This window comes from Phocoena phocoena, chromosome 10 (genome assembly GCF_963924675.1).
Source record: "Phocoena phocoena chromosome 10, mPhoPho1.1, whole genome shotgun sequence".
Taxonomy (NCBI): domain Eukaryota; kingdom Metazoa; phylum Chordata; class Mammalia; order Artiodactyla; family Phocoenidae; genus Phocoena; species Phocoena phocoena.
The window spans coordinates 30,888,683-30,915,380 of NC_089228.1; the positions used below are offsets into that span (position 1 = coordinate 30,888,683).

General features: G+C 43.3%; 2 protein-coding genes across 2 annotated transcripts in view; one reads left to right on the plus strand and one right to left on the minus strand.

The window, feature by feature from the left end:
• Positions 1 to 20,532, plus strand: part of ACOX2 (acyl-CoA oxidase 2) — a 33,515-nt gene extending 12,983 nt beyond the window's left edge. The window contains exons 9-14 of the mRNA XM_065884991.1: positions 1,793 to 1,983; positions 3,550 to 3,720; positions 6,214 to 6,319; positions 10,172 to 10,389; positions 16,873 to 17,005; positions 20,186 to 20,532. Of these exons, the coding sequence (XP_065741063.1) occupies positions 1,793 to 1,983; positions 3,550 to 3,720; positions 6,214 to 6,319; positions 10,172 to 10,389; positions 16,873 to 17,005; positions 20,186 to 20,248 (882 nt within the window). The 3' untranslated portion in view covers positions 20,249 to 20,532. The remainder of the gene's footprint in view (positions 1 to 1,792; positions 1,984 to 3,549; positions 3,721 to 6,213; positions 6,320 to 10,171; positions 10,390 to 16,872; positions 17,006 to 20,185) is intronic.
• Positions 20,533 to 23,044: 2,512 nt separating this feature from the next.
• Positions 23,045 to 25,936, minus strand: KCTD6 (potassium channel tetramerization domain containing 6). Its single transcript, XM_065886166.1, has 2 exons — positions 25,685 to 25,936; positions 23,045 to 24,433 (listed from the first exon to the last, which is right to left on the minus strand). Exons 1-2 carry the CDS (start codon positions 25,709 to 25,711, stop codon positions 23,747 to 23,749), a joined length of 714 nt encoding a protein of 237 aa, XP_065742238.1. The 5' UTR covers positions 25,712 to 25,936; the 3' UTR covers positions 23,045 to 23,746.
• Between the last annotated feature and the right edge of the window lie 762 nt (positions 25,937 to 26,698).

The following is a 26,698-nucleotide window of genomic DNA, read 5'->3' on the forward strand; positions in this document are numbered from 1 at the left end:
CCAGCACTGGAGGCTACAGGCTCTTTGGTGGGGCTAATGGCGAACTCCGGAAGGGTTCATGCCAAGGAGTACTTCCCAGATCTTCTGCTTCCAGTGTCCTTGTCCCCGCAGTGAGCCAAGCCACCCCCCGCCTCTGCAGGAGACCCTCCAACACTAGCAGGTAGGTCTGGTTCAGTCTCCTATGGGGTCATTGCTCCTTCCCCTGGGTCCTGATGTGCACACTATTTTGTGTGTGCCCTCCAAGAGTGGAGGCTCTGTTTCCCCCAGTCCTGTTGAAGTCCTGCAATCAAATCCCACTAGCCTTCAAAGTCTGATTCTCTGGGAATTCCTCCTCCCAGGTCCTTTGCCAGACCCCCAGGTTGGGAAACCTGACGTGGGGCTCAGAACCTTCACTCCAGTGGGTGGACTTCCGTGGTATAAGTATTCTCCAGCTTGTGACTCACCCACCCAGCGGTTATGGGATTTGATTTTATTGTGATTGCGCCCCTTCTATCGTCTCATTGCAGCTTCTCCTTTGTCTTTGGATGTGGGGTATCTTGAACTTTTTTGGTGAGTTCCAGTGTCTTCCTGTCGATGACTGTTCAGCAATTAGTTGTGATTCCAGTGCTCCCGCAAGAAGAAGTGAGCTCATGTCCTCCTATTTCACCACCTTGAACCAATCTCTCTTCTCTTGTTGCAGAGCAGGGGCTCTAGGCACGGGTTTCAGTAGCTGTGGTACGCAGGCTCAGTAGTTGTGGCTCGCAGGCTCTAGAGCACAGGCTCAGTAGTTGTGGCACACAGGTTTAGCTGCTCTGCGGCATGTGGGATCTTCCCAGACCAGGGATCGAACCCGTGTACCCTGTACTGGCAGGCAGATTCTTAACCACTGCGCCACCAGGGAAGTCCCCCCTGGTGTGTCTCTGAAACCTGGAAAGCTCTGAAAACCAAAAGTCATTTAGAACTCATTTGGTGGCACAGTTTGACCTGAATTAAGCTGATTTATCCCACTGAGTGTGAATACATTTTGCAGCTGAAAATATTAATACATTGGATCACTAGGGTCTCCCTGGACTCCTCTAGGGGTATTATATATAATCTACCTTAACTGCGCTGCTTTACCTTTCTAAAATTCAAAACATATCTGATTCCAAAACACATCTGGACCCAAGATTCTCAGATAAAGGATGGTGGACTTACATACAGATTTGGTCTGTCCAGGCTCTCTGCTTTGTAAGCATTACTTCAGCAATCCTTCCAACTGTACCGCAGGCACCATTTGTATATACCCATTTTACAGATGAGGAAAGTGAAGCACAGAGAGGTTAAGGGACATGACCCTTCCTCCCAAGGACTTGAAAGTGTGAAAGACGGGTAAGGGCTTTCAAGAACCAAAAACTCAAACCAGGTTGGCTGCCTGGCAGCCCCTCCTACAACCCAGAGCAGTGGGCTGATGGTGGACCTGCATCCTCACAGACAAGCCCTCCAAAACCTCTCCCTGCCAGCAAAATCCACAGCTCCTGGATAATGGTGAGACCAATCCTAGAAGCACTCTCTTCCCAAGATCCTGGACACACTGGTCTAGACAGTTTTCCTTCGTTCTTATTGCCCCTACAGCAACACTGCCTCTTTTTATGACCTTGGGTGAGTCACGTAACCCGAGTCTCAGTCTTCTCATTCATAAAGTTGTGAGCTGAGGAAACAGTTCTTATCTCACAGAGCTGTTCTCAGCATAGAGTGGGCGCTCCATGAGTGGTAAGCATGGCTGTAACTGAACGGCCCCTTAGGCCAACTGACACCCTTCCTGTTTTTGCAGCTTCACGCACTGAGTGCAGGTATGAAGGCCTTGGTGTCGGACTTCTGCGTCCAGGGGGCTGAGCTGTGCCGCAGGGCCTGTGGTGGACATGGCTACTCGAAGCTGAGCGGTCTGCCCTCCCTGGTCACCAGAGTGACAGCCTCCTGCACCTACGAGGGTGAGAACACGGTGCTCTACCTGCAGACAGCCAGGTAAGGCCCACGTCTCTGTCCAACCCTCAGGGACCCCACCAAGCTTCTGCCTGGGTTGAAGCACCATCTGATGCCCACAGAGGGAGCAGACTTTGGGGACCACCGTCTGCAGACTGTCCAACTCCCACATTATGTCTCCAATCCATCCACTTCTCCCCAGACTCATGCAGCTCCCAGCCAGGCTGCCACACCCTCCACCGGGACAACATCAATCTCCTCACTGGTTGGCTGCTTCCACCCTGCCCCACTTCCGTCCTTCCTCCACAGGCAGCCAGGGGGATTTTTTTGAAGCCTAAAGAAGATCACATCTTTCCCTTGCTTGAAATTCTTCAATGGCTTCCCACCGCTCACAGGAAAATGCCACAGTCCACACTGTGGCCTGCAAGGACCTTAAGACATGGTCCCTGCCTCCCCTCCATCCTCTCACAACCTTCTCCTCTGCTCACTTTGCCAGCCACACGTTTCTTCTTCGGGGCCTGCACACTCACTTCCCTCCCCCTAATCCTCTCCACCGCCAGGCTCCTCCTCATCTTCAGGTCTCAGCTAAAACGACACTTCCTTCAGATGCGCCCCCACTGCGTCTCTTTTTGTGTGACGGGCCTTGAGGGCAGGGAGTCTGCCGGCCTTGTTCACTGTAGCATCTCCAGGTTCAGCACAGGGTCTGCACCAGGAGGCTCCAACCTGAAAGGCAGGGAGGAATGGCTGATTCCCCCTCCCCGCAACAGGCGGTTTCTTTCTCTCTCTTATGTCTGTGGGTCTTGTGGCTGACCAGGCCTTTCACCTGCGTCTATCTCAGGTGAGTAGACAGGCCACATACTTCTCCAGGCAGGGAGAAAGGACCTGCTGGCAAATTGGCTATGTAACATTTCTTTAAAAAATTTTAAACATACAACATTTGTTTTTTCTCTTCAAATTACGAAAGGAATACAAAATCATGTATTAGATACTCTATGCCCCGCACTGTGCCAAGTGCTCTGCAAATATCTCATTCAGTTTTCCCAAACCCCCTCTCAGGTGACCCCATCCTCATCTAGAGATGGAGGCACTGAGGCTGAGGGAAGTGAAGTCACACAGGTCTGTGTGGAGCTGCAGAGGAATCCAGGGTTGTCTGACCCAGAGCCGCTAACCATTGGATTAGCACAAGGAAGAAGCTAAGAGTCACCTGTAGTTCTCCTATACATGCTTGCAATCTTGCATCTATCCTTTTATGAGCTAAGAAAATTTAATTTCCACCATCACTGTATAATTCATCATAAACCCCCGAATCATAAGATCTTAACCAAGAGAAAAGACTGTTTGTTCAGGTATCAAAAGAATTTATGTTCATGGTCTGAGAATGTCTGCGGTCTACAGCTCCAGCTCCATTTCACTGTGAAAGAAGCTACAGCCTCGGGATGCATTTCGGCTTTTGAGTGAAGAGTAGCTATCAGTAGGGACCTGGGAAAGAAAGTGGGTGGCCCTGGTTCTCCCACGGGGAGCATAAGAGTGCATGACACTGGGAGAGGGGTGCTGGGCTGTCCCTCAGGGCTCCCCACCCTCTCACCTGCTGGTAACCCTGCCCCCTAGGTTTCTGGTGAAGAGCTACCTGCAGGCTCAGGAGTCCACATCACAGAAGTCTCTCCCTCAGTCTGTTGCATACCTGACTGCACCTGACCTGGCCAAGTGCCCAGCCCAAAATGTAGCCGACTTTCTCCACCCAGAGCTTTACACCACGGCCTGGGCACACGTGGCAGCCAGGTAAGCCAAGCTTAGAAATCAACCATCCCACCTGGGGGCAGGCTCCTTCCCACTAAGGCCTTTGGGACTGGCTGGGTGGACATTCTAGGATACTCTTCCAAAAACCACCCCCTTCCCCAACCTCCTCAGTCCTCTCAGCTCCTGCCACCAGGGGCAGAAAGGAGAATTCACCTGTCAGCCATGGACCACTATCACTTCCTCATCCTGGTCAAGATAGGAAGACATCACCTCTCTAGCCAGTGCAAGGAATTTTTTAAATCTTTAGGTTCTCACTGTGGTTTGCATTACAAAGAATGTACCCATATGTAAATACTACATATGTATTGGTACGTAAATACTAATAAATAAAGCAATACAGTCATCCATCTGTATCTGCAGGGGATTGGTTCCAGGACCCCTGCAGATACCAAACTCCCAGGATGCACAAGTCCCTTCTATAAAATGGGATATTTGCAGATTTGCAATATTATGTGTAGGTATTTGCATATGCACATCCTCCCATTTACTTTAAATCATCTCTAGATTACTTATAATACCCAATAAAATGTAAATATTATGTAAATAGGTATAAATACAATGCAAATGATATGTAAATAGTTGCCAGCGTGCAGCAAATTCTATTTTTGCTTTTTGGAACTTTCTAGAATGTTTTTTTCCCAAATATTTGATTCTTGGTTGAATCTGAAGATGTGGAAACTGTGGATACAGAGGGACAACTGTGCTCACATATTCGAAATATCCCACAATCTAAAAATAATTTTCAAAAATGTGACTATAACAAGGGATAGTATATGTTTATTTCCAGGGTCTAGTAGGCTCCAGGTAACACAGACAAGACCAAGGACTCCTCCATTCTGTCATCCAGCAAATATCGTCAGACACTTACTGTATGTCAGGAATGTCCAAACATGCCAGGGGGCTGGGAATAAAGACACCATCATGGAAAAGGTGGAGAGATTTAGCTACCTAGAAAGGAAACCTTCTGAGCCCCTCCCCAACTAAAACACCAAAAAATCCTGGAAAAAATAGTTTCATTATATAATATGAGGTCTTATATCCCAACCTGTGGTCTCAGGGATGGTTAATAGTCATTTCAAGATCACAAGCAACTTGGGACATTCATTTATGTTTTACCACAAATATTTAGTACCTATAATCTGCCAGGCACTGTTCCAGTCACTAGGGATCTATCAGTAAACCAGTCCGACAAAAATCCCAGGCCTCGGGCTTCCCTGGTAGCACAGTGGTTAAGAATCTGCCTGCCAATGTAGGGGATATGGGTTCGAGCCCTGGTCCAAAAGATCCCACATGCCACGGAGCAACTAAGCCCGTGTGCCACAACTACTGAGCCTGCGCTCTAGAGCCCACAAGCCATAACTACTGAGCCTGCATGATGCAACTACTGAAGCCCGTGAGCCTAGAGCCTGTGCTCCACAAGAGAAGCCCCCGCAATGAGAAGCCCACACACCGCAACGAAGAGTAGCCCCCGCTCGCTGCAACTAGAGAAAGCCCGCACGCAGCAACGAAGACCCAATGTAGGGGAAAAAAAAAAAAAAAGCCCAGGTCTCACAGAACTAACATTTCAGTTGGAGCAGTGGGGCAGGCAAAATAAGGCTGCTCAGGGTAATTAAAATGCCATCAAAGTTGGTCTTCTATATCCCCAGATGCAGAACCTGTGAATAAGGAGGGTGACCATACTACACTTTTATACCGGGACTTGAGTATCTCGATTTTGGTATCTGTGGTGGTCCTGGAACCAATCCCCCCAGAGATACCAAGGGACGGCTGTATATTGCTTTTTGCTTAGAACTCAATGTGACATGTGCTTATCTATCCCATGACAAAGCAAAATAAGTATTGCTTAATAAACAGTTTGTTTTGCATACAAATTCCAAGGGTCATGAGTGGATGGGCAGGGAATAGAAAATAAAAGAATAAAGGTTGACTAAATGGCAAATTACCAATTTCGTGGTTTGGAGAACAAGGATTGGTTTTCTTTTCTCCTCTTTTCTTTTTTTTAAGGTCCCTTTGGTAGAACTTAGAGCAGACTGGGTGACTGACAGGCTTCACCAGCCTTTAGAGGAAAACCACTCTCCTTGCTCAGCCATAGGAAGTCAGTCAGTTGAATGGCCTGAAAACACTGGTAGCAGGATGGAGTCTGCATTAGAAAGAAGGGATGGTGCCTGGCCCAGGGCCCTGAGGCTTTACAGCCGGGAGGTTAAGAACAGCTCCACTCCTTATTAGCTACGTGACCCTGGACCAGTTAATTAGCCTCTCTAGCACTCAGTGTTCCCCACTGCAAATTGGGAATGCCTACTCTTAAAAGGGTTAAAGAGATAATGTATATCAAGTATTTAGGTTTGTAACACAAACAAATGGTCAATAAATTGGTATTATTTCTACTTCTGTGGGACCCCAGGCAGCCTGGGACCAAATGCCACCCATCTCTTCCCCACTTGTTCAAAAACAGAACCTTTTTTCTTTGGCCTTTAGGCTCATAAAGGACTCAGTGCATCATTTACAGACTCTCATGCAATCTGGGGCTGACAGGCACGAGGCATGGAACCAGACCACTGTCATACATCTCCAGGCCGCCAAGGTGAGCTGCCCATCAGCTAAAGCTGAAAGAGACCTGTTTTGTTTCCCCAGCAGGTTGTCCTGCTGAGAAAATCAGAACTCTGCCATTATTCCCCAACCCTGCTCAGTGGCTGCCTTCATTTGACTTTCGAGGCTTTAGTCCAGGGTATTTTAATTAAAGGACTTAACTCCAAAGCAAGCTTACTGGCAGCTCTTAGGGAAAAAGTGTAATGAGGCAGTGTTATTGGATTTGCTTCAGGTTGTTCAATATTTCCTCCCAGATAGAAAAGCAGGTCAAGTCTCTCCTCAGCCCCACAGGCAATCCTTAGATGTCTGATTCCATTTCCACTACGTTTTGTGTTTGCGCATAATTCACAGTCAGTCAGCAAATATTTGAGCGCCCACTCAACATCAGCCATCAGGCTGGGTACTGGGGGCTCAACAGTGTCCACAGACGGCTGCGATCAGGAAAGCACCGTCACGGGGAAGTACAGGCTGCCACAAGATCCCAGAGCAGCTGCAAGTCTACCCACCTTGAGGAGTCAGAAAGCCTTCTCAGAAGCGGCGTACAGGCCAGGACTGCAAGGATGGGCTGAACTTAACCAGGCAAGGGGTGGAGGCTGTGGCTTTGGACAGGAAGGTGTCCCAGCAAAGGGATGAGGAGGTGTAGAAGGAGGAGGCAAGAAAAGGCATGGTGCTTGGGAGGAGATGTACATCCTTCCAAGGAGAACCGAAAGGAAGAAGACAAACCAGTACAGGAAGGAGGATAGGGGAGGAGGAAAGATAGGCAAGGCCTGGCACCTTCTGCTCCACTGTGAGAAGTCTGGCTTCTGTTTCTCATTGCAGTGGGAAGCCTCTGCAGGGTCTGTATCAGAGGAGCGAAGCGATCAGTTTCATTCTAGAAGGATCATACAGGCTTCAGGGGGTGGAATGGACTGGAGGCTAAAGGCCAGGACGGAGCAGGCAGCAGCAGTCTGGGCAAGCGCTGAGGGTGATCCAGACCATGAATCTGCCAGAGGGCACGGAGAGAAGCGGGTAGATGCAGAGATATTAAGGGTGTAGGAGAAAGGGACGGGCTTCAGAGAGCAATGCAGTGGGAAGGAGGTAGGAATGACTGCTGAGCTCTAGCTAAGGCAGCTGGGACTCTGGCCCTACCTACAGCTGGAAAACCAAGGTGTTCCCTTCAATCCTCAGTTAGCAGGCCCCCAAAATAGCAGGCTAGAACAGGGGAGCCCAGAAGCGTTTTGCAGCCTCCCTCATGGGGCGGGCGGGGCAGGGCTGGTCAGGCAGGCTGGGCATGAGCGCCACCTGGTGACCTGCCACCTCCATCACATCGGCCGGCGCCGGTATTGACTCTGCCACCCTCCATTCCGCTCCGGCCATCACAGAGGCACCCCCCTGCTGTGTCAAATGTCCGGTCAACATAGAAGAGGGTAAGCAAATGCTGTGCTCTCACCAGACACCTAAAAAGGAGCCACATCTGCCCATTATTCGCCTGCTTTCCAAACCCATGGCCGGCCATGCACCAGACACTGCTTGCCAGGGTTACCTCATATTAAATGACCCTGAGAGGGAAAGTAAGCATAGCCTCAGTTTTAAGGATGAGCAGCTTCCTGGGAAGGCGGTGCCCAAGCCGAGTCTCTAAAGTCATAATGCGCAGGGAAATCTGCGCTTTCTGGGCTCTGGGAGGACATCTACTCTACAGAAACCTCAAGTACCCAACTGGGTCTCATCTGGAAACCACAAATGTGTAGGGAGAGTGACGGCAACACGAGGGGGGGTGGGGAACAGTGGCAGAGGGGTGGAGGAGGAGGATCGGACCATGGCCTAAATTCTGGTCCCAGCCCATTATAATCTCGCCTCAGTCTCTGGTGGCTTTGGCAACACAGCACAGCGGTTAACAGTACAAACTTAACCGAGAGGCAGACTACCCCGGTTTGGATCTCACTGCTACCACTCACCAGCCAGTGCTTGGGCAGGCAAGGAACTTAATCTCTCGATGCCTCAGAGGCCTCATCTGCAAAATGGAGCTACTGATAGTACCTAACTTGTAGGATTATTGTGAAGATTAAATGAGTTAATACCTGTACAACTTGAAGAGCCACCTAGGCTACAAATGCTACACATCCCACCCCCACCCCCAAATTAGGCAGGAAGCAAGACTGAAACAGACACACACACACACTAATAAATAAAGTTCATTGTGTTCAGAGCATGGTGCCAAGGTTTGGCTCAGCCTTTCCCAAAAGGAAGAGGCCACCTTCCTCTCTCTGGTCCTCCTCCTGCTTTGTGAGGCAGAGGCCCTTGGGCAGCTCTTCATCACTCCACTCTTAAACCCAGGTCCCTGAGAATTTAAGGATGTGGCTCTCAGATTAGAAAAGGGAAACAGGGCCTAAGTGAAAAAAGTGAGGCTCTCCAGCTGTGCCAAACTGGGTCCAGTTTGAACACCAAGGGCTGTCTGACGCAGCAGGGACAGCAGAGCACATCTTCTCCTTTTCCATATTCCAATGCTGCAAACCCAGCATGGCTGTGAGCACCCCAGGTCTAGGTGGCAAAGTGGTATTGTTAGCACCCACGTGAGGCCTCCCTGGGAAAGGCAGATCCACTCCAAGTGAGAAACCTCATCAGGTCACTGGCCTGTTGAAGACTCTGGTGGCCCCCTGACCCCCACAGAATAAAATCCCAACCACGTCATTCACAGCCCTTCATCGACCTGGGTCCCAATTGCCCATCTACCCTGACTTTCACAGTTCCCTGTCATCACCTCACCTTACCCTTAAATTGCTGCAGCCTCCTGAAAGTATAGCCCTGTGCCCGTGCAGTTCTCCCCTGCCTAAGAATGACTATTACCCTCGTTCCTTGTCCCTCGGGTAAATTCCTTTGATCCCTCGAGACACTCTAAGCCTTGCTACTTCAAGTCACTACCAGCAGTATGGGCATTACTGGGGAGCTATCCCAAAATCTGCATTTTGACAAAATCCCCAGGTAACCTGTACACACATAAAAATTTGAGAAGACCTAATATATATGCTCTCCTTTTCTCTCTCCTCCCATAGAACTCGTATATCCTACCAGATAAAAATAATGTGCATTTGTCTTAGGGAGAAGGGTTTAATAACCAGTAAGGCAGGAGCACCCACCAATCAGAAAGGACTTCAGACCTAAGGGAAAAGCGTCCTGCTGGGTCGGGTGGCGTTAAACCTTTAGTTGCTGGGCTGTGTGGAGGAGGGGCATCCCTGGGAAGAAGCCTGGCAGAGGGGGTTCTCGCCAGTTGAAGGCAGTGGTCACTTACCAACCAGCATCAAAGTATTACTTTAACCACCGACAAAGCCGGACTGTTGTATATGGGCTAAGTAGCTTACCTCAAGGAGTTTACAGTCTAGCTAGGATAAATTTCATGTACATCTTGAACCTCTGTTCTCTCACTTCAAGGCACACACATACACACACACACACACACACACACACACACACACACAACCACTGCCTTGAACACAGCAGACAATAAGTAGCTGTTTTCTTGAGAAAAGCAGTGCTGTCCTCCACTGTCCCCAGGTCAGCCTCCAATACTGCTGTATTCTCTCTCTCTGCTTTCAAACCTTCTTGACTGGCCCAAGGAAAATGAGGAAACTAAGGACCAAGTTCCAGAGCCCACCAGCCACCAGCACACACACACACACACACGTGCACACACACGTGTGCACACACCCCTGTCAAAAAGGCTCAGACGCGGTGAGCTAGTAGAAAGGCAGCGCTTGTCAGCCTGCTGGGAAACACATGGCCACAGCAAGCTTATTCCAGTAGTTTTGCCAAGCTTCCAGGATGACTTGTCGAGGCAGAAATCAGACGCTAACGCATCTCTGTGTCTTTGTAGGCACACCTCTACTATGTCACTGTGAAGATTTTTACAGAAGCTCTGGAGAAACTGGAAAATCAACCAGCAATTCAGCAGGTGCTCAAACGTCTCTGTGATCTCTATGCTTTACATGGCATCATGACTAACACGGGCGACTTTCTCCATGATGGCTTCCTATCCGGCGCCCAAATAGATGTGGCGAGAAAAGCCTACCTGGACCTTCTCCTCCTCATCCGGTGAGTGGCTGCCCTTCGCCCTAAGCCCTTTGTTCACTTCAAACTCCAAAACCTTCAACTCTAAAACCTTGTTAAATGGGGGTCTGGCAAAAGCAGCACCAGCCCTGGACAGGTTTACATCCTAGCATCATTACACCAACATAAAGCATTATGAATTAATGAAAGGAAAAAATGGGGGGGAAATCACAACTAAAAATGCTTAAGAATAAATTGTCTAGCTACCTCAATCGAACTCTTCAACATTGTCCAGAAATAAATCTACAGAATATGAATAAAAGCATACTACACATTAATAATATTAATGAGCCTTGGTCTTAGCTAATACTTAAGGAACACTTATGCGTGGCAGGCACTATGCCAAAAGCTTTTATATACATCATCTCATTTAACCCTGATAGGGCTCTGAAGTGGATACTATTACGCTCCCCCTTTTACAGGGGAGGAAATTCAGGCTTAGGGCCCAAGGTCACACAGTAAGCCAGAGGAGGGTCTGGGTACAATCGAGGACCTGTCTGCCTCCAGAGCATGTGCTCTTAAACTGTATGTTAAAAGTGAAGGGTGGGCTATTGTTTATTTCAAATGTATCCTTATCTTTGTTGAATATGCTTAGTTGACTAAGCTCACTTTAATACTCCCTCAGCTTCAAGACGACATTTTTAAAATCTAGTAATTCACATGCTGATTTGTAACATGATAATATAGCTTTTATATGCAGCAGAAGGCGGGGCAGTGTAGGGTCATGACATACTAATGCAATACTTCCATCCTGTCACTTATATAGAATCTAAATGATCACTTTAAAAACATGTAAAAACCAAAGCCCCAACATGACCAGGGCACTGGAAGAAACAGAAATTAATACTAATTAGTAACCATTGTCCATAAGATGGAAAATGAGCTAACTTGATAACACCACCTTTTCTGAAAAAATAGGATGCCTGTTGTGTATGTTGGGGACTGGATGTGGTATGACACGTGTGTATATGACTTTTCCCCTAGAACCTCCAATAGTTCACATTATCAACAATACTAAGAACAAAAAGAAAGGGGAATTCACTGGCGGTCCGGTGGTTAAGACTCTGCGCTTCCACTACAGGGGGCATGGGTTCGATCCCTGGTCAGGGAAATGAGATCCCGCATCCCACGCGGCCCAGCCAATAAATAAAGATTTGAATTTTTTTTAATAAAATAAGATATTCATGAAGGAGGTTTTAAAAAAAACTAGACCAGGTTCTTTTTCTTTCTAACAATATGCAACATGTTACATATGACTCCAAATAAGCACCTAACAGATATTTGGTGGTCAGTAAATATCTGTTTAATTAAATCTTCAAAAATTATCAAAAACTACCTTTGATACAATTATGCCCCGGGTATTAAACTTTCCCTAATATAGAGAATCCACTGGTGGGAACCATTAATAGCATGATTGAGTACTGCACAGTTCAAGCCCAAGCGTATCTAACTTTCTGAAACGCTTGGCATTTAAAAGCACATGAAGACAATAATGTTCTAGCCCTGATTGCCAGTGATAATGAAACACAAACGATCACCTTAATACCTATAAGCATGATTTTTTAAATCTCCAACAGCACGCTAAGTGCTTCCCTTGGCCCCAGAGGCTTACAATTCAAGACAAGAAAGACAGCACTGACACAAACAGACAACTTATGCATGCATCAAACCCACAAACTGATTTACTCACATTATGGTTCCTAAGTAACCTTCCGACTACTGCAGGGTAATTAGGTATGTAACAGACTCCATGCTTTTAACAGTTCTGTGTTCCATGCCTCGATTATTCAGTATCGCCCTCAGATTTCTGAGATGACAAATGAAGGACGGCACACTATTCTAAGTGACACTAACAACCAGCTCTCTGTGTTATGGTAATTAACTGACCAAAACAGTTTTTAGTTGTTTAAATGGTCATAAAATCTCAGGTGGGAGACTTCCAGGCAAAGACAGCAGACTGAACATATGCATTTATTTTTGTTCCCTCCTGAAACCCTACTAAAACGTCAGTAAATTAATTAAAAAAGGCATAAACCCATAAAAATTTAAATTTTAAAAGGCATTAACCCACAAAGAAAGAGAACAGCAGAGGAAACATGAAATTTGGAGAGTAGGTGGACAAACAGTGACTTAGCAGACCTGAATAAACTGAATCATAAACCAGCAGTAGGAAAAGCCAAGAAGCAAACAAGTACCACCAAAGAACCTCAAGAACTACAGCACCAGGGACCTCTGGCAACGGGGGTGAAGGTAAACGTGACAGGATGGGTTGGAAGTCTATTTCAGAAGGAGTTGAATCCCCAGTTCCCCTTCTCCTGTCTGAGTAGTTTTAAGGCTTTCCCTGACCGCACTCTGGCAGGAGGGTAAACAGAGGGTCTACAGACTAGGGGACATCAGGCATAGCTGAGGATGAAGAACATCAGGCTACCCTACAGAAAACAGGGCCTTGAATAAATGTTTATAGGCCAATGCTGACAGTCCTCTCCCCCAGCCCTCTTTTCCCACTGGTTCCCAGCAAATTGGCAGCCAGGCTCGTGTCCTGCAGGAAAATGATAACATGATCCTCCTCTAGAGAATCTGACCAGCCCAAAGGAGAGAGAAGTAAAGACACTGACACCAAGGTCCCCCAATGGTATACCCAGTTCACCCCACAGGGAACCCCACACTGACAAGCACACCCAGACTTCTAATCAGCTAGTTAATGCCCCACTCTTAGCTATGATCAGACACTCAGGGATCACCAGACACCTGAGGAAAGCCCTTGACATAAAAGACAGAGACCAAGCAAGAACAAGGCGACTTGAGGGTCACAAAAGGAACTTCACAGAGAAGAGAACTTTTTTGAAAGATCAGTAATATCCTCAAAGAGTTAAGAGGAGCTATGGCAACCACAAAACAAGAATGTCATTTCCTAAAAAGTAATATTCAGAGAACCAAAAAAAAAAAAAAAGGGCTCTATGAAATTAATGATAGTGAAGATGAAAAGCTCAATTGAAGGACTGGAAGACAAAGCTGCAGAAATCTCGCAGAAAGAAAGCAAAAAGGCAAGAGACAAAAATAGGAGAGAAGCTAAAAATAGTAAGAGGACTGATCCTAACTGTCCATCATCTAAAGAACAGGTCTAGAAAGAGAAGACAAAGCAAGCAGAAGGGAGCAAATCATTAACAAAATAATTCAAGAAAATACTCCTCAAATGAAGGATATGAGTTTCAGATTGAAAAGGTGACAGACTGGAGGAGAGGAAACAAACACACATACATAAAATAAGTCAAACATATAGTGTGCAAAGTGGTAATAAACGCTACGAAGAAAAAGATAGCAGGGAAGGGGAATGAGGAATGCTGGGGGTGGGGGTGGAGGACTGTAGTTTCAAATAGGTTAGAGAAGGCCTCTCGGGGAGAGTGATGTCTAAGATCTGAAGGTGGGGAGGTGAGAGGAGCCATGTGGTTGGCTGGGAGAAGTGCATTCCAGGCAAAGGAGAAGTACAAATGCTGGAAGCCAGAGAGTGCCTGGCATGTCCATCCAGCAAACAGAGAAGAGGCCGCAGCAGCTGGAGTGGCATGACTGAGGTGGAGAATGAGAACAGAGGTCAGAGAACTAGGGGTGTACTGGGAACGACAATGGAGTGGGTGTAGGTCACTGCAAAGACGTAAGACTTTGACTTTCACTTTGTGTGAGAACAAGGAAGCTTCTGAGCGTAGGACAGACACAATCTGAGGAGATCTGAGGTGTGTTTCTAAAGGGTCACTTCAGCTGCCATGTTAAGAATTGACTCGGGAGGGGGACAATAGTGAAAAGCAGGGAGTCCAGTCAGGAGGCTGCTGCAATAATCCAGGGGAGAGATGCTGCTGGATTGGACCAGGGTGATAGCACTGGAGGTGGTGGGAAGTGGTAGAAGTCTGGATATATTTTGAAGGTAGAACAAGATTTGCTGACAGATTAGATATGGAATGTAAGAGACAGAGAGGAGTTCAGGTTTTGGGCCAGGACAGAGTCGCCATTTACTATAAACGGGGAAGACTACAGGAGAGCCAGGTTTGGGCAGGATGGATAGAAGGTTTAGAAGGTCAGGAGTTTGGTTTGGAATACATCAAGTTTGAAGAGCCTGCTAGAAATCAAGTAAGATGTTAGTAGGCAGGAGAGACGGGAGAGAGAACTTTCGAAGTCACTGGCATATGGTTGGTATTTAAAGCCATGAGAAGGATGGTATCACAAGGGGTGAGTACGGAGTCTTGGGACCCTCCAAAGATGATGATGAGGTGACCTCGACAAGAGCTGCTTCAGTGGAATGGTGGGAGTGAAGACCTGAACAGATCTAGTTGAGAAGAGGCGGAGAAGAACCAGAAAGAGCAAGCATCAACAATCAGAACTCTTTCAAGTTTTGTCACAAAGCAGAGCCAAGATACGGGTCAGATGATGGAGAGGGAAATAGAGTCAAATGATTGTTTTTATTTTATTTCATTTTTTTGCAGTACACGGGCCTCTCACCATTATGGCCTCTCCCACTGTGGAGCACAGGCTCCGGACGCGCAGGCTCAGCGGCCATGGCTCACGGGCCCAGCCGCTCCGCAGCATGTGGGATCCTCCCAAACCGGGGCACGAACCCGTGTCCCCTGCATCGGCAGGCGGACTCTCAACCACTGCGCCACCAGGGAAACCCCAAATGATTGTTTTTAGGTGGGAGAAATGACAGCTTGTTTGTAAACTGATGAAAATGATCCGGGAGAGAGGGGAATTTTGACGTTATAGGGGAAAGGCAGGAGGACTTCTGGAACATTGCTCTCTACTAGGCAGGAGGGGAAGGCATCTAGTGGACGAGGAGGGACTGGTCTGAGCTGGGAACCTGGACAGTTTACCTGTACTATGAGAGAAAACCCCATATGTTTAAATGCATGGGTGGGAACTTGTGGAACTCTTCTTACCACTTCTATTTTACCAGTGAAATAGGACTCAAAGTCATCTAGGTTGAGAGAGATGGGGAGGTGAGTAGTGTAGATCTGAAGATCAAAGAGAAGGTGGGAGATAATCATCTAAGAGAATGAAGGAGTAAAGGAATTAGAATGTGATATGACTGCTGGGTAGCAATAAGGGCCCACTTGAGTCCTTATTACAACAGTCAGTATTGGTTCTTCCAGCCATATATTGTTACAAAGGTATGGGTCAAGGTCGGTGGACAACTCGAAATAACGAGGAATGGGGTTTTGCTAAACAAGTATGACAAAGCAGGAAAAATTGCTCAATATCGTTTGGAGGGAGTGAATATAATAGACCATGGAATTTCAGACAGACGAGGGAAGTGACACCGTGTAGATGAGGGACTTTAAATAGGCAGTAGGTGAATCATGAACAGCCCTGTAGGAAAATCATTTCATAATAATGATTAAAGGCCATCCAGAAAGGATTAAATAAGTCCAGTATCTCAGTCACCTCAAATACTCTGTGAAACGAGGGTTAAGGAAGAGTGTAAACAAACAATCACATATTTTATTTTATATCCTCTGCTAAAAAAGGAAGGGAAGCATGGGAACAATTATTTTAATATTTCATTCCATAGGTTAAAATAATTTTGTCGCTTGAGAGGGAAAATAAGAATCATAGAAGTCAGAATCGTAGAGGGAGTAAGCTAGAAAGAGGAGACAGTGACAAGAACATGGCTGAGACGATGGTGAGATGCAGGTGTGGATGACAAGGCCTGGTGCGTGATCCTGGCAGACAGTGACAGAGCGAGGCTGCAGAACACGGTCAGTGGAGGAGAAGATTCAAGGAACTGAGAAACCAAGTTTTAGAGGAACTTCCACATAGACAGTGAAATCACTAAGAATTATGACAGAAGTGCTGGAGAGCGACCCCTAGAACAGGAGAGATGTGATGGGAACGTGGCTCTGCCGTGAACAGAATACATAAACTCATACTAACACACAGGATACATACAGTCATAACAAGGTAAGCACTGAATATCAGTCTGGCCAAAACTGTAATTATATTGGGAGGCAGGAAGGCCGTGGGGAGGAAGCAGAGGTTGGGGGATGGGGACGGGGGATGATCGGTACTGCTGAGGAGAGTGGTGCTAAAATAAATCCGTATCTTCTGTAATAGTCAACAGATAATATCTAGCACCAATGAATATGAAGTAGTAATACAAACAAGACATTTAGAGTCATTCGGGTAAATTCCCAAAATATCAGCTAAAAGACTAAAACTGATTGCCTCTAGGGGTAGGGGGGAAGAAACGGAGGGGAGAGGCAGGGATATGCTGATTTTCAATAACAAGCCTTGAAGAACTATTTGACTCTTTATGCTGTGCTTATATAACTGATCAAAAATTAAAACTTAAAGAAAAAAAAAGCCAAGTTGTTCGAAAAGTGGATAATGATGCAACTTCTAATTAGGTGTTGTTATTCACCATCCCAGATTAATCAGATTCGTAAAAGCAATCTAAAATACAACTCTTTTGTTTTTTTCTCTCAGAAAGGATGCTGTCTTGTTAACTGATGCTTTTGACTTCACCGATCAGTGTTTAAATTCAGCACTTGGTTGTTATGACGGAAATGTCTACGAACGTCTGTTCCAGTGGGCTCAGAGGTCACCAACCAATACTCAGGTAGTTGAATAGAACACATTATAAATTATGCAAGAGAGCCGAGAGCAAGCAGTGAATATACCTCCATGTTTTCCCATTTTAATTGATTCCCATTAGGTTAGAAATTGCTTGGCATAGCATGTCTATTTAAAATATTTTGAGAATACATAAAAGAAACCAGGAGCAGGGATGTGGCCTGGTAGGAACTCTGAGTCTGAATTGTAATAAGCAAAATGCATTGCTCAGAATTTGGCAAAGGGAATTTGGAGAAAGGCCCAAGCTCTAAATCACGGCTTGACATACACAAGGGCATACACACATAGTGGCAAAGTGGCTTTTAAGTAACAGAAATAAAAAGATAAATCACTGCACTGATTTAACCATCTTAATTTCAGCCTTTTAACTCTTAGTTTCGTGTTGATACAGTAGGTATTCAGGGGTGATAGGAAGCTTGGGGGTGGGGGTCTCTCTCTCAGCCCTCAATGCCTGCTAGAGATGCCTCCTCCCTCTTCTCTACAAGGAAGAAAATCCCAGGGACAAAGAAGCCTGCTGCACTGCCATCAGTACCCCAGGAAAGCCAAATAAATGACAATTACAAGGGTTATGGCAAAAAGATGCCCAGCTGTCCCAGGAGAGAACACGAGAACTCACTAACAGAAGAAGGGGGAGGACTCATAAAATGCTAACAGTCTACAGCCAGCATCCCAGACTCTCTGCTATGAGCCTCATTGGGAAACATTATGAATATCAACGCCTACATTAACTGGAGTAGAGAAATAAAACCTTGTATTTACAATTTGGGGAACCAACATTTACTAGCAGATTTGATACACATGATCAAAACAAAAACACTCTATAGCTATACAACAGGTTATTTTAAGTTCTATAATGCAGATCTGTAATTCAGATGATGAAGTCTAGTTTTTTACCCCTTTCCTCTTCAAATTTCAGAAAAGGTGTCTTAACACCTCATCAAATTGGCACCTCTCAGGCTTTCATTCACACTTAGCATGGTGTTAGACTTGCTCTTAAAATTCTGCATCCTGTCATACCTCATAGCTTAATTTAACATGGTTATCTAAAGTTGCAACACAACGTTACCCCCAAGATGGTTGTCAGCCAGAAGGCCAATCCCTGTCTCCAGGAAGGCATCCTTTTAACTCAACAAGGAAAGATAAAGAACTTACCTAAAGAAGATACAATACATTTACTGCTTAGTACCGTTAAGCTACTTCTAGTGTGCTACTTTTTCTAATGATTAGATCTCTCTACTTTCTAACATTTAAATCCTGGCATAGACCTACAGCAATCCTGTCACTCCAGATTAGCCCCTGTGGTCTAAAGAAACACACATGCCCTTTGGTACTCGAGAGAAAAACCTACCCTGCCTTAACACCTGTCAGGAAACACTGACATATCTAGCTCAAACCTGCTTTACTAGCAACACAAGGAAACATGCCAGTTCTCCTGATTCCTCGTATTCACCAAAGAACACAGGGGCTTCCTTGTCTTTTACTTGTTTCTACTCTTCATCTTGAAAGAATTTAATCTGGACACTAGATTAAATTCTAGAGGGCAGGCTTGTCTAGATGAGGGGCATGACTGACCCACAACATCAGCAGACTTGGTAAGATGGTGATGCACGCCATCCCATTCACTCTTCCCTATCTCCGGCCACGTGACTGTGAACAAGGATGGAGTTTTCATCTTCCCAACTCCAGAGTCTATCACAGAGTAGATACTTTGCATTTACGGAGTAAATGAACATGGTTCTGTGACCTACGCAGCGGAACAAGGACCCTGCTGCATACCCAATACTGCAAACTTTTGCCATCCTAGCTTAGATTACCTTGCACAAAAGGTGACAGGTACAGCAACGTGACTCTTTCATGCACAGCGATTTTAAGAATGTAAGATTATAAGTGACCTTGAAGAATGTTTCCAGTTAGTTAAAACGACACTTGGTTGACAACTAATATATGCCTCCCTAATCTTACATTTCTGGCTCCTCTAGGCACCATCAAAATAGCCCTTTTAAAGTGTAGTTTCTAATCTGCTGTAGGTAATTTTGAAACTGCAGTTAGAGACATTTTTCCTCATTTGCACTAGCAGAAAAAGGCACACTACAGGTATTTCAGATAAATTAAAACAAAAGCTACTTTGAAACATGCCTTGTAGACACAAAAGTACACACAGGAATTTATTTCACTGACATTTCTACCAAAAGAAAAGTGCTATGCTGTGTTGAAAGTCTTAGAATTATAAGTCTCTCCTGTCTGGGGCAGGTTAGGTGCTGAGCTTTATCCCCAGACAGGATGATGCACTCCCATGGCTTACTCTCGCTATGGTGTTCTGCCTTTTGGCTTTTTTCCTGATTTGGATGCTATTTCAAGACAGTTTCTCCGAAATGAACTGCAAAAGACTGTTCCTGTTCCCCACGTGAACTCCTATCTAAGTGATTCCCTATAGATGCAAGCAGTGAAAGAACCACTCGGGATAATTTCAAAATAAGAATCCTATTTCCCCCCAATTATTCTATTGCAGAAATTTATTCAAGTAGTTGCCAGATGCGTTAAACACACCTACTGATCCATGCATTCATTCAATCATTCAACAAATAGTTACTGGGCATATGATGTATGCCAGAAACTATTCTAGGTACTGAGGACACAGGAGAACAAAAGGGTCATAGACCCTGTCGTCAAAGAGCTTACAGCTTTAACTGAGACAGGCAAAAAAGTAAACAAGTAAATATTATAAAAGATAAGGGTAGATCTGTGAAGAAAAGAAATCAAGACATCACCTTAGAAAATAATGGGGATACCCAATTCTGACATAGAATATTGCTTACCTGATTTCACCTTCTAGTTCCTTGCTTTGTGGTTAACATATTCAATTTCAAAGAGCCTCAAAGAGTCAAGCCTTTCATTTGTATTAAATCCCAAAAGCAAATGATAGCTGTGTTTTTTTAATTGGCCACCTGCATCCACAATTTAAAATCTGCATGAGAAAAGGAAGGATGCCCTTTGGAAAAAATGTTTCCCCATATGTTCACACAAAATGAACTTTAAAAACAAATTTAAAAATTAAGAATCATATGTAATGTTACTTTTTTGAAACTAAAAACTTAATTTGAAAGTAAAAGTCATTAATCCTGGCAGAAATAGTCTGTCTTAACAATACACTTTTTTCTACAAACAGGGGAACCCTGCGTATGAGAAATATATAAGACCATTATTACAAGGCTGGAGATCCAGGCTATGAAATAATCAACAGCGTTCAGGAGGCACCACCACGTGGTAATGGTACTATGGCATATGCATCATTAAAATCTACAACTACATATGTATGTATTTTTAAAAAGGATCATTATCTTCCAGAGACACAGACTGAAGCAGATGAAATATCTGTGATTTATTTCAAAATAATCCATGGGAAGAAAAAGGGGGAGTGAATCATTGTTGAAGCTATTCAGTGGGTACGTGGGTGTTTACATTATTCTACTTCCGAATATGTTTGAAATTTCCCACAATAAAAAAACAGCACTATCCATTTGCAGCTTCTATTTTGTTAAATGCCAGGATTTGCTTTAGATCTAGCAAAAGCCAATAGACTCATTAGTTATCACTTGTGTCCTTATAGCACACATTTATTTATCCCAGGGCTTAAAAGAACACACACACACACACACACACACACACACGCATACAAACAATCCTCTTCTAAAAGTGCCTATACTTGGTATAATCTAAATAAAATGTAGATCACCACACACCAATCAGAATGCCTGTCACTAAAAAGGTAATAAATAACAAGTACTGGCAAGGATATGGAGAAAAGGAAACACTTGTGCACTGCTGCAGGGAATGTAAGTTGGTGCCGCCTCTATGGAAAACAGTATGGAGGTTCCTCAAAAAATTAAAAATAGAACTATGATACAATCCAGCAATTCCACTTCTGGGTATTTACCCAAAGAAAACAAAAACACTAATTTGAAAAGATACATGTACCCCTACGTTCACTGCAGCACTATTTACAACAGCCAAGATCTGGAAGCAACCTAAGTGTCTAACAATACATGCATGGCTAAAGAAACTGTGGTGTACATAAACAAAGGAATATTACTCAGCCATAAAAAAGAATGAGATTGTGCCATTTGCAACAACATGAATGGACATGAGACGGTACTGGCTAAGTGAAATAAATCAAACACAGAAAGACAAACACCATATGATTTCACCTACATGTGGAATCTAAAAAACAAAACAAATGAGCAAACAAAACAGAACAGAAACAGACTCATAGATACAGTGGTGGTTGGCGGAGGTGGGGATGGGATGTAGGTGAAAGGGATTAAAAGGTACAAACTTTCAGTTATAAAATAAGCAAGCCATGGGATGTAATGTACAGCATAGGGAGTATAGTCAATAATAGTGTGATAACTTTGTATGGTGACAGATGGTTACCAGACTTATAGTGATCAATTCGTAATGTATATAAATGTCGAATCACTATGTTGTACACCTGAAACCAATATAATATTGTACGTCAACTATACTTCAATTAAAAAAATGAAAAGGAAAAAAATAGAGCCTTAGGAATACAACTAACATAAATGTTTAAAAAATCAACTCTTCCAAAGTAAAAATGATTTAAAGTTTCATAAAAGACATAATTGTCTCAAACTACCCAAATATAACCAACCTATATTTTTCACATCATTTTCAACTGCCCAAGTATATAAAACACTCAAAATTGAATACCATCAAACAAATTAAATTGCAAAAAATCTCAGCGGGCTACTTTTCCTAATTTACTCATATAAATAATCATTTAATTGTTAATAATTTATAAATCTGAGAAAATTTACCAAAAGCAAACTTATCTCCAGTAATCTGGACAAGGAAGAGACCTCATAGATGTTTTACTCTTAAAACCTTGGAACAACTATTCATTCCCATTTCCATACCTGTTTTCAACCCAAATAATTTCATCTTTCATTCACCTCAGCTAACTCAACAACACATAGCTGGCTGGGCTGTTCCTTTTCTTGTCTCTTATTTAGGTAACCACTAATCAGTTTGAAGGAGGAGACCATTTTCTAAAAAGATAACCTCATACTTAGTACATTTACTGAAACCACAGCAACCTACCAATAACATTAAGGGATTTTAGTTTGAAGATGGTAAAAATGGGGTAGTTACAGGTTTCTGGATATTGGTCATTTGTCAAATCTTAAGTTTTCAGAGAGACATGGGCAGAAATGGATGTAAGTAAATGTTCTCATCCTTCTTTGAAAGAGAATTTCAGAATCTTCTCAGAGGAGAAAAGGAGAGAGCTTCGCCGGGTCACACAGCCTCAGGACTCTACTCCTCCCTTAGACAACAGGGAAGAAATTTCTGAACTTTCTTTTAAAAGGTGTTCTAGCAAACTAGGAAGTTTCACTATAGTTAACATAATCCTTCCAGTGAGTAACTTCCAAGAAATGGAATCAAATGAACTTATGCAAAATCAAATGAACTTATGCAAAATAAGACTACAGTAAAAATTTTAAAAGTACATGATATTTCCAACTGTTCTAGATCCTTCATTCACTGCAGTTTTCTTCTGCTCAGAAATTTAACCTTAATAACAAAATACATTTGTGGGTCACCATAATATATGAGAATAAAATGGCTAAAGAGTCGGTTTGTCCCTGTGCTCAATAGAAAGCTAGAATAAGGGTCATAGAGCAATGACAACTGGTGGCTTACTGAAGAAAAATCTATAATCTTCAAAATAAGTCCTAGTTGAAAAAAATTTGTCAAACTGTACGTTCACTGTCCAGATATGCACTCTTTTCGACAAAACTAATAATTCCATCAATTCCCTGCTTCAACAGCATAGTAGAATTCTATAAACCACATCCTAAAGTTCCACTGAGTCCTCCTGAATCAAATACGAATGTGCTATAGGTAGCATTTATTGGGACATAAAACAATGCATATTTTAGACAAAGAATACGATTTTCCCCCTTAACTGACAATAATCAATAAATACAAACCTAATTTTCATATTTCATTTATTTATTCATTCTGGTAGACAGTACACTTGGGAATTATACTGCACCAGGCATAAGAAGGAAGATTTCTACCACAGGGACATTTTGTATTCAGAAGCCAATATAAATATTTCTAGTCAGACATTTCCATGGCTACAGATATTTGGTTGCTTGATTTATATGCATAGAAAGAAACAGTTGTCGTAACTGTAAAAAGCAGTACTTAACAAGTACTTTTAAACGATTGGAACAGTTTTCCTTTATATTATAATACTGCTTATTGGTTTGAAAACTAGGTCACCCTACATGATGTTTTGATTTTTCCCAAAGGCATCATGAGTACTCTGTTTATTCTTTCATTCCTGCATTTTTAGCCTTCTAGTTGAGTTAGGGACTATTTAATCAGAAATCATTTTAGCACTGTAATAAAAACAAGTTCTGTTAAGGGTAGATTATATACCATAATGATTTTCAGACTTCTTTTTATAAAAAAGGTATCTGGAGGCTCTGAACAGGCACATGCATACTCAGGGTGACGGGAACAAAACACAGAGGAGTCTGCTGAAGCACAAAACTTCCTTCCTTCTGGTCCCCAGTGCCTTCAAATAAATACAAATATTAAAAAAAAAAAATCTCACACTGTGATTTAAAAAAAAAAAAAAAATCAGCCTCTTCGATCTCCTGGAGAGTCCACTTCCAGGAACTTCTCCCAATGCTGGAGGTCAGTCATCTGTCTTCCGGGCCAGCCTGCAGAAAGTCCAGTTGTGCTCCACTGTGTTCTCGTTGGCCCGCTCACTCATGTGATGCACTCGGGTGTTTCGGATTGTGAAACCTTGTTTTGTAATGTATTCCATCAGGTGGACTCGGAGAGAAACTTCCTGGTGATAATCACAGGGTCCAAAAGTAAAGGAAACCTGGCAATCTCTGGTGTCCATCATATGCTTATTCCACTTTGTAAAATAGTTTGATATACCTTCTAGTAAGGAATGGACCTTGGTGGTGATGGTTAATTGGGTTATGATGACAGCTACTGGATTGGAGTACTTAGAAAGCTTCCGAGTACTAGATAACTCCACAACTTCTTCAAAAGTATCCATAGGATACAAAGGCTTGGGGTCATTGAGACACTGAATCAAGGGCTCAATCTGATAAAAATCTGCTTCTTTCCGAAGCAGATCAAATTCCTTAAAATCCAGGGGTAAGGTCAACTCTGAAGTTCTCAAGAAGTTGAGGACATATCGGAAAAGAGGTCCATCTCGATCAATGAAGTAATTGCCTTGAGGGTCTCGAGCTGTGGGGAAGTCCCCCCCAAACATAGCTCCAAGCATGGAATCCGGGTAACGCGTCAGTGTGGTGAGAGACGTTGTGTACAAGTGTCCACCTACATTTAACGTGACTGGGTCAGTCATCTGAAAGTTTTTAAAAAATGATCAGTCATCTGAAATGTTTTTAAATCCTAACTTTGACAGATTAAGAAAATTAGTGGTAACAAGCAAAGCAAAAGATTCAGGCTACGACACATCTAGCAATCCACTGATGCAAAATATAGCTTTATTTTCAGTGAGAAACCCACCCGGATGAAGGGATCTAACATTTGCTTTCAATAGAGAAAAGGGATACGTCCAATTCTTCAAAGGTTTACACTAAAAAAGGAGGACATGGCTTCCAAAGCCACTTTATTTCAGGCCCAGTATCTAGAGAGAAGTTTTCAGGTCAGAGTATATTATGGGAGGAGAGAGGCCAAACTAAAATATACTCATTTAAGTTTTTTTCAGAGTAAAAAAAAAAAAAAAAAAAACTTTCATTTTTCTTAACTCAATTTAACATAAAATAGAATAAAAATGATTTGGTAACATAAAACATCTACTTTCAATATTTCTTTTGTCTTTTCCCCCTCAAAAGGAGGGGGGAAATCATGAAATTTATTTTAAAAATAAAAATTTGTGTAGACCTAATCTTCCTAACTTTTTCGTGGAAATACCAGTATCAAATACTAAGTTAAAATACACAGTTTGGTCAACACAATCTCATATACCCAAAGGCTAATAGCAGCTTTCAAATTTCATAATCTGATAGTATATTCACTTTTGTAACATTAATGTTGCAATCTGGCCTTTAATTTTGAAAAGCAAGCTCCTCTAAATAATACATACCTTTGGTTTTTAAAATCATATTTAAGAAATAAAATAAGACAAAGACAGGTACTATACAAATAAAAATATTTCTCACCAAAGGAAAAGGAAAATAGGAAGACACATGCACATGCGAGAAAAAGTGCTAGTGGGAGAAGTGGCACCTTCTCAACCGTTAACCTTCCCAACCACAAGAAAATGTCCTCTCTACCCATTACCTACTAGACATTTAACAGTCACTACTCTATGATGGAAGAGTTTTAAGGGCAACATACTTTAAAGACCAAAAACAAAAATGATTATCAAAAGTTACATAGAGAGTCCATGTTGAGCTTGCTTACCTAAAAACACCAAACAAAGTTAAAACACCAAAAAATACATCTAAACTAATGGGGGTGGGGGCGGTTTGCACCACTGATAATTTTCATTCTTATGAGATGTATTATACCTAAAAATACATAAGAGGCAGGGAAAGACACACAAAAATAATTTGCCAGCCTTCAAAATGCATCTGCAAAAGCCTCTCACCATATAGCCCCAGTCTCCATTATCCATCTGCTCCAGTGCTGCGTCTCGGGGAGCCCAGGTTCCAGGGAAACTTGGGGAAGAGAAAAAGACATGTGACAGTGCATGAAACTATGAAAACAGAATAGAAAAGTTTTCTCACCCAACAGAGCAGGCCAAACACCAGAAAACTACTCATCTTTGCTCAACTAAAACCTGCTACAAGGCAAAGATCTGGGGAGGAAAGGATTCCTCTAAGGCCTTCTATGGGTCCCCAAGAGACTGGCAAATCTTTACAGAGAAAGAGTTATCCTATACTTAGAGAAGGTAGAGAGCCTAGTGAGTAAACCAGTCATTCAAACTCTACCTACCTTCTCCGAAAATTCAATTTTTAGAATTCCTACAGGAGAACACTATGATTACCTCTACAACCTTATCCTGGTACAAACCTGTGATGATCCTTATCAAAAAGGTTAAGAGAAAGAGAGAAAGGGAAAACTTTTTCATCAGCATTTCAGCTATATAAACTAAACACCATAGCAAAAGCATTAAAAACTATAAACCTCCAAGACACCGGTATCTCTTTCCAGGAGAAGTATGTCAGAATGGTAGCTCTTTTGTAAAATAGAAAAACTAATTATACTTTTAATAATGATACATTTTGTACAATAATCAAAACAAATAGAAAACAGTTAAATGTCAAACCATTAAAGCACAATTGGGGGCAAAAAGAACCTTACACATCTGAGAGTCAGTCCCCTGGCACTTATGGAGAGCCAGCCTGAAGACACTGATAAACACCCAGATACTAAAGATGCCAGTTTGAATTTATTTTTATCTACAATTCAAAAGCACTTAAACAGTTTCCCAGTTACTGAACTGCTTTAGTCAGTTCTCCCTCACACACATCATTCCCCAAATCACCCGGCAAAGCAAACTCCAGAGCAAATTTCAAAAGCTTTGGCAAAAGACAGTAAGAAACATGGAGTTATCGGTATTCATCCAGGAAAAGCGCTGTTTTGGTTGTTTGTTTTTTTT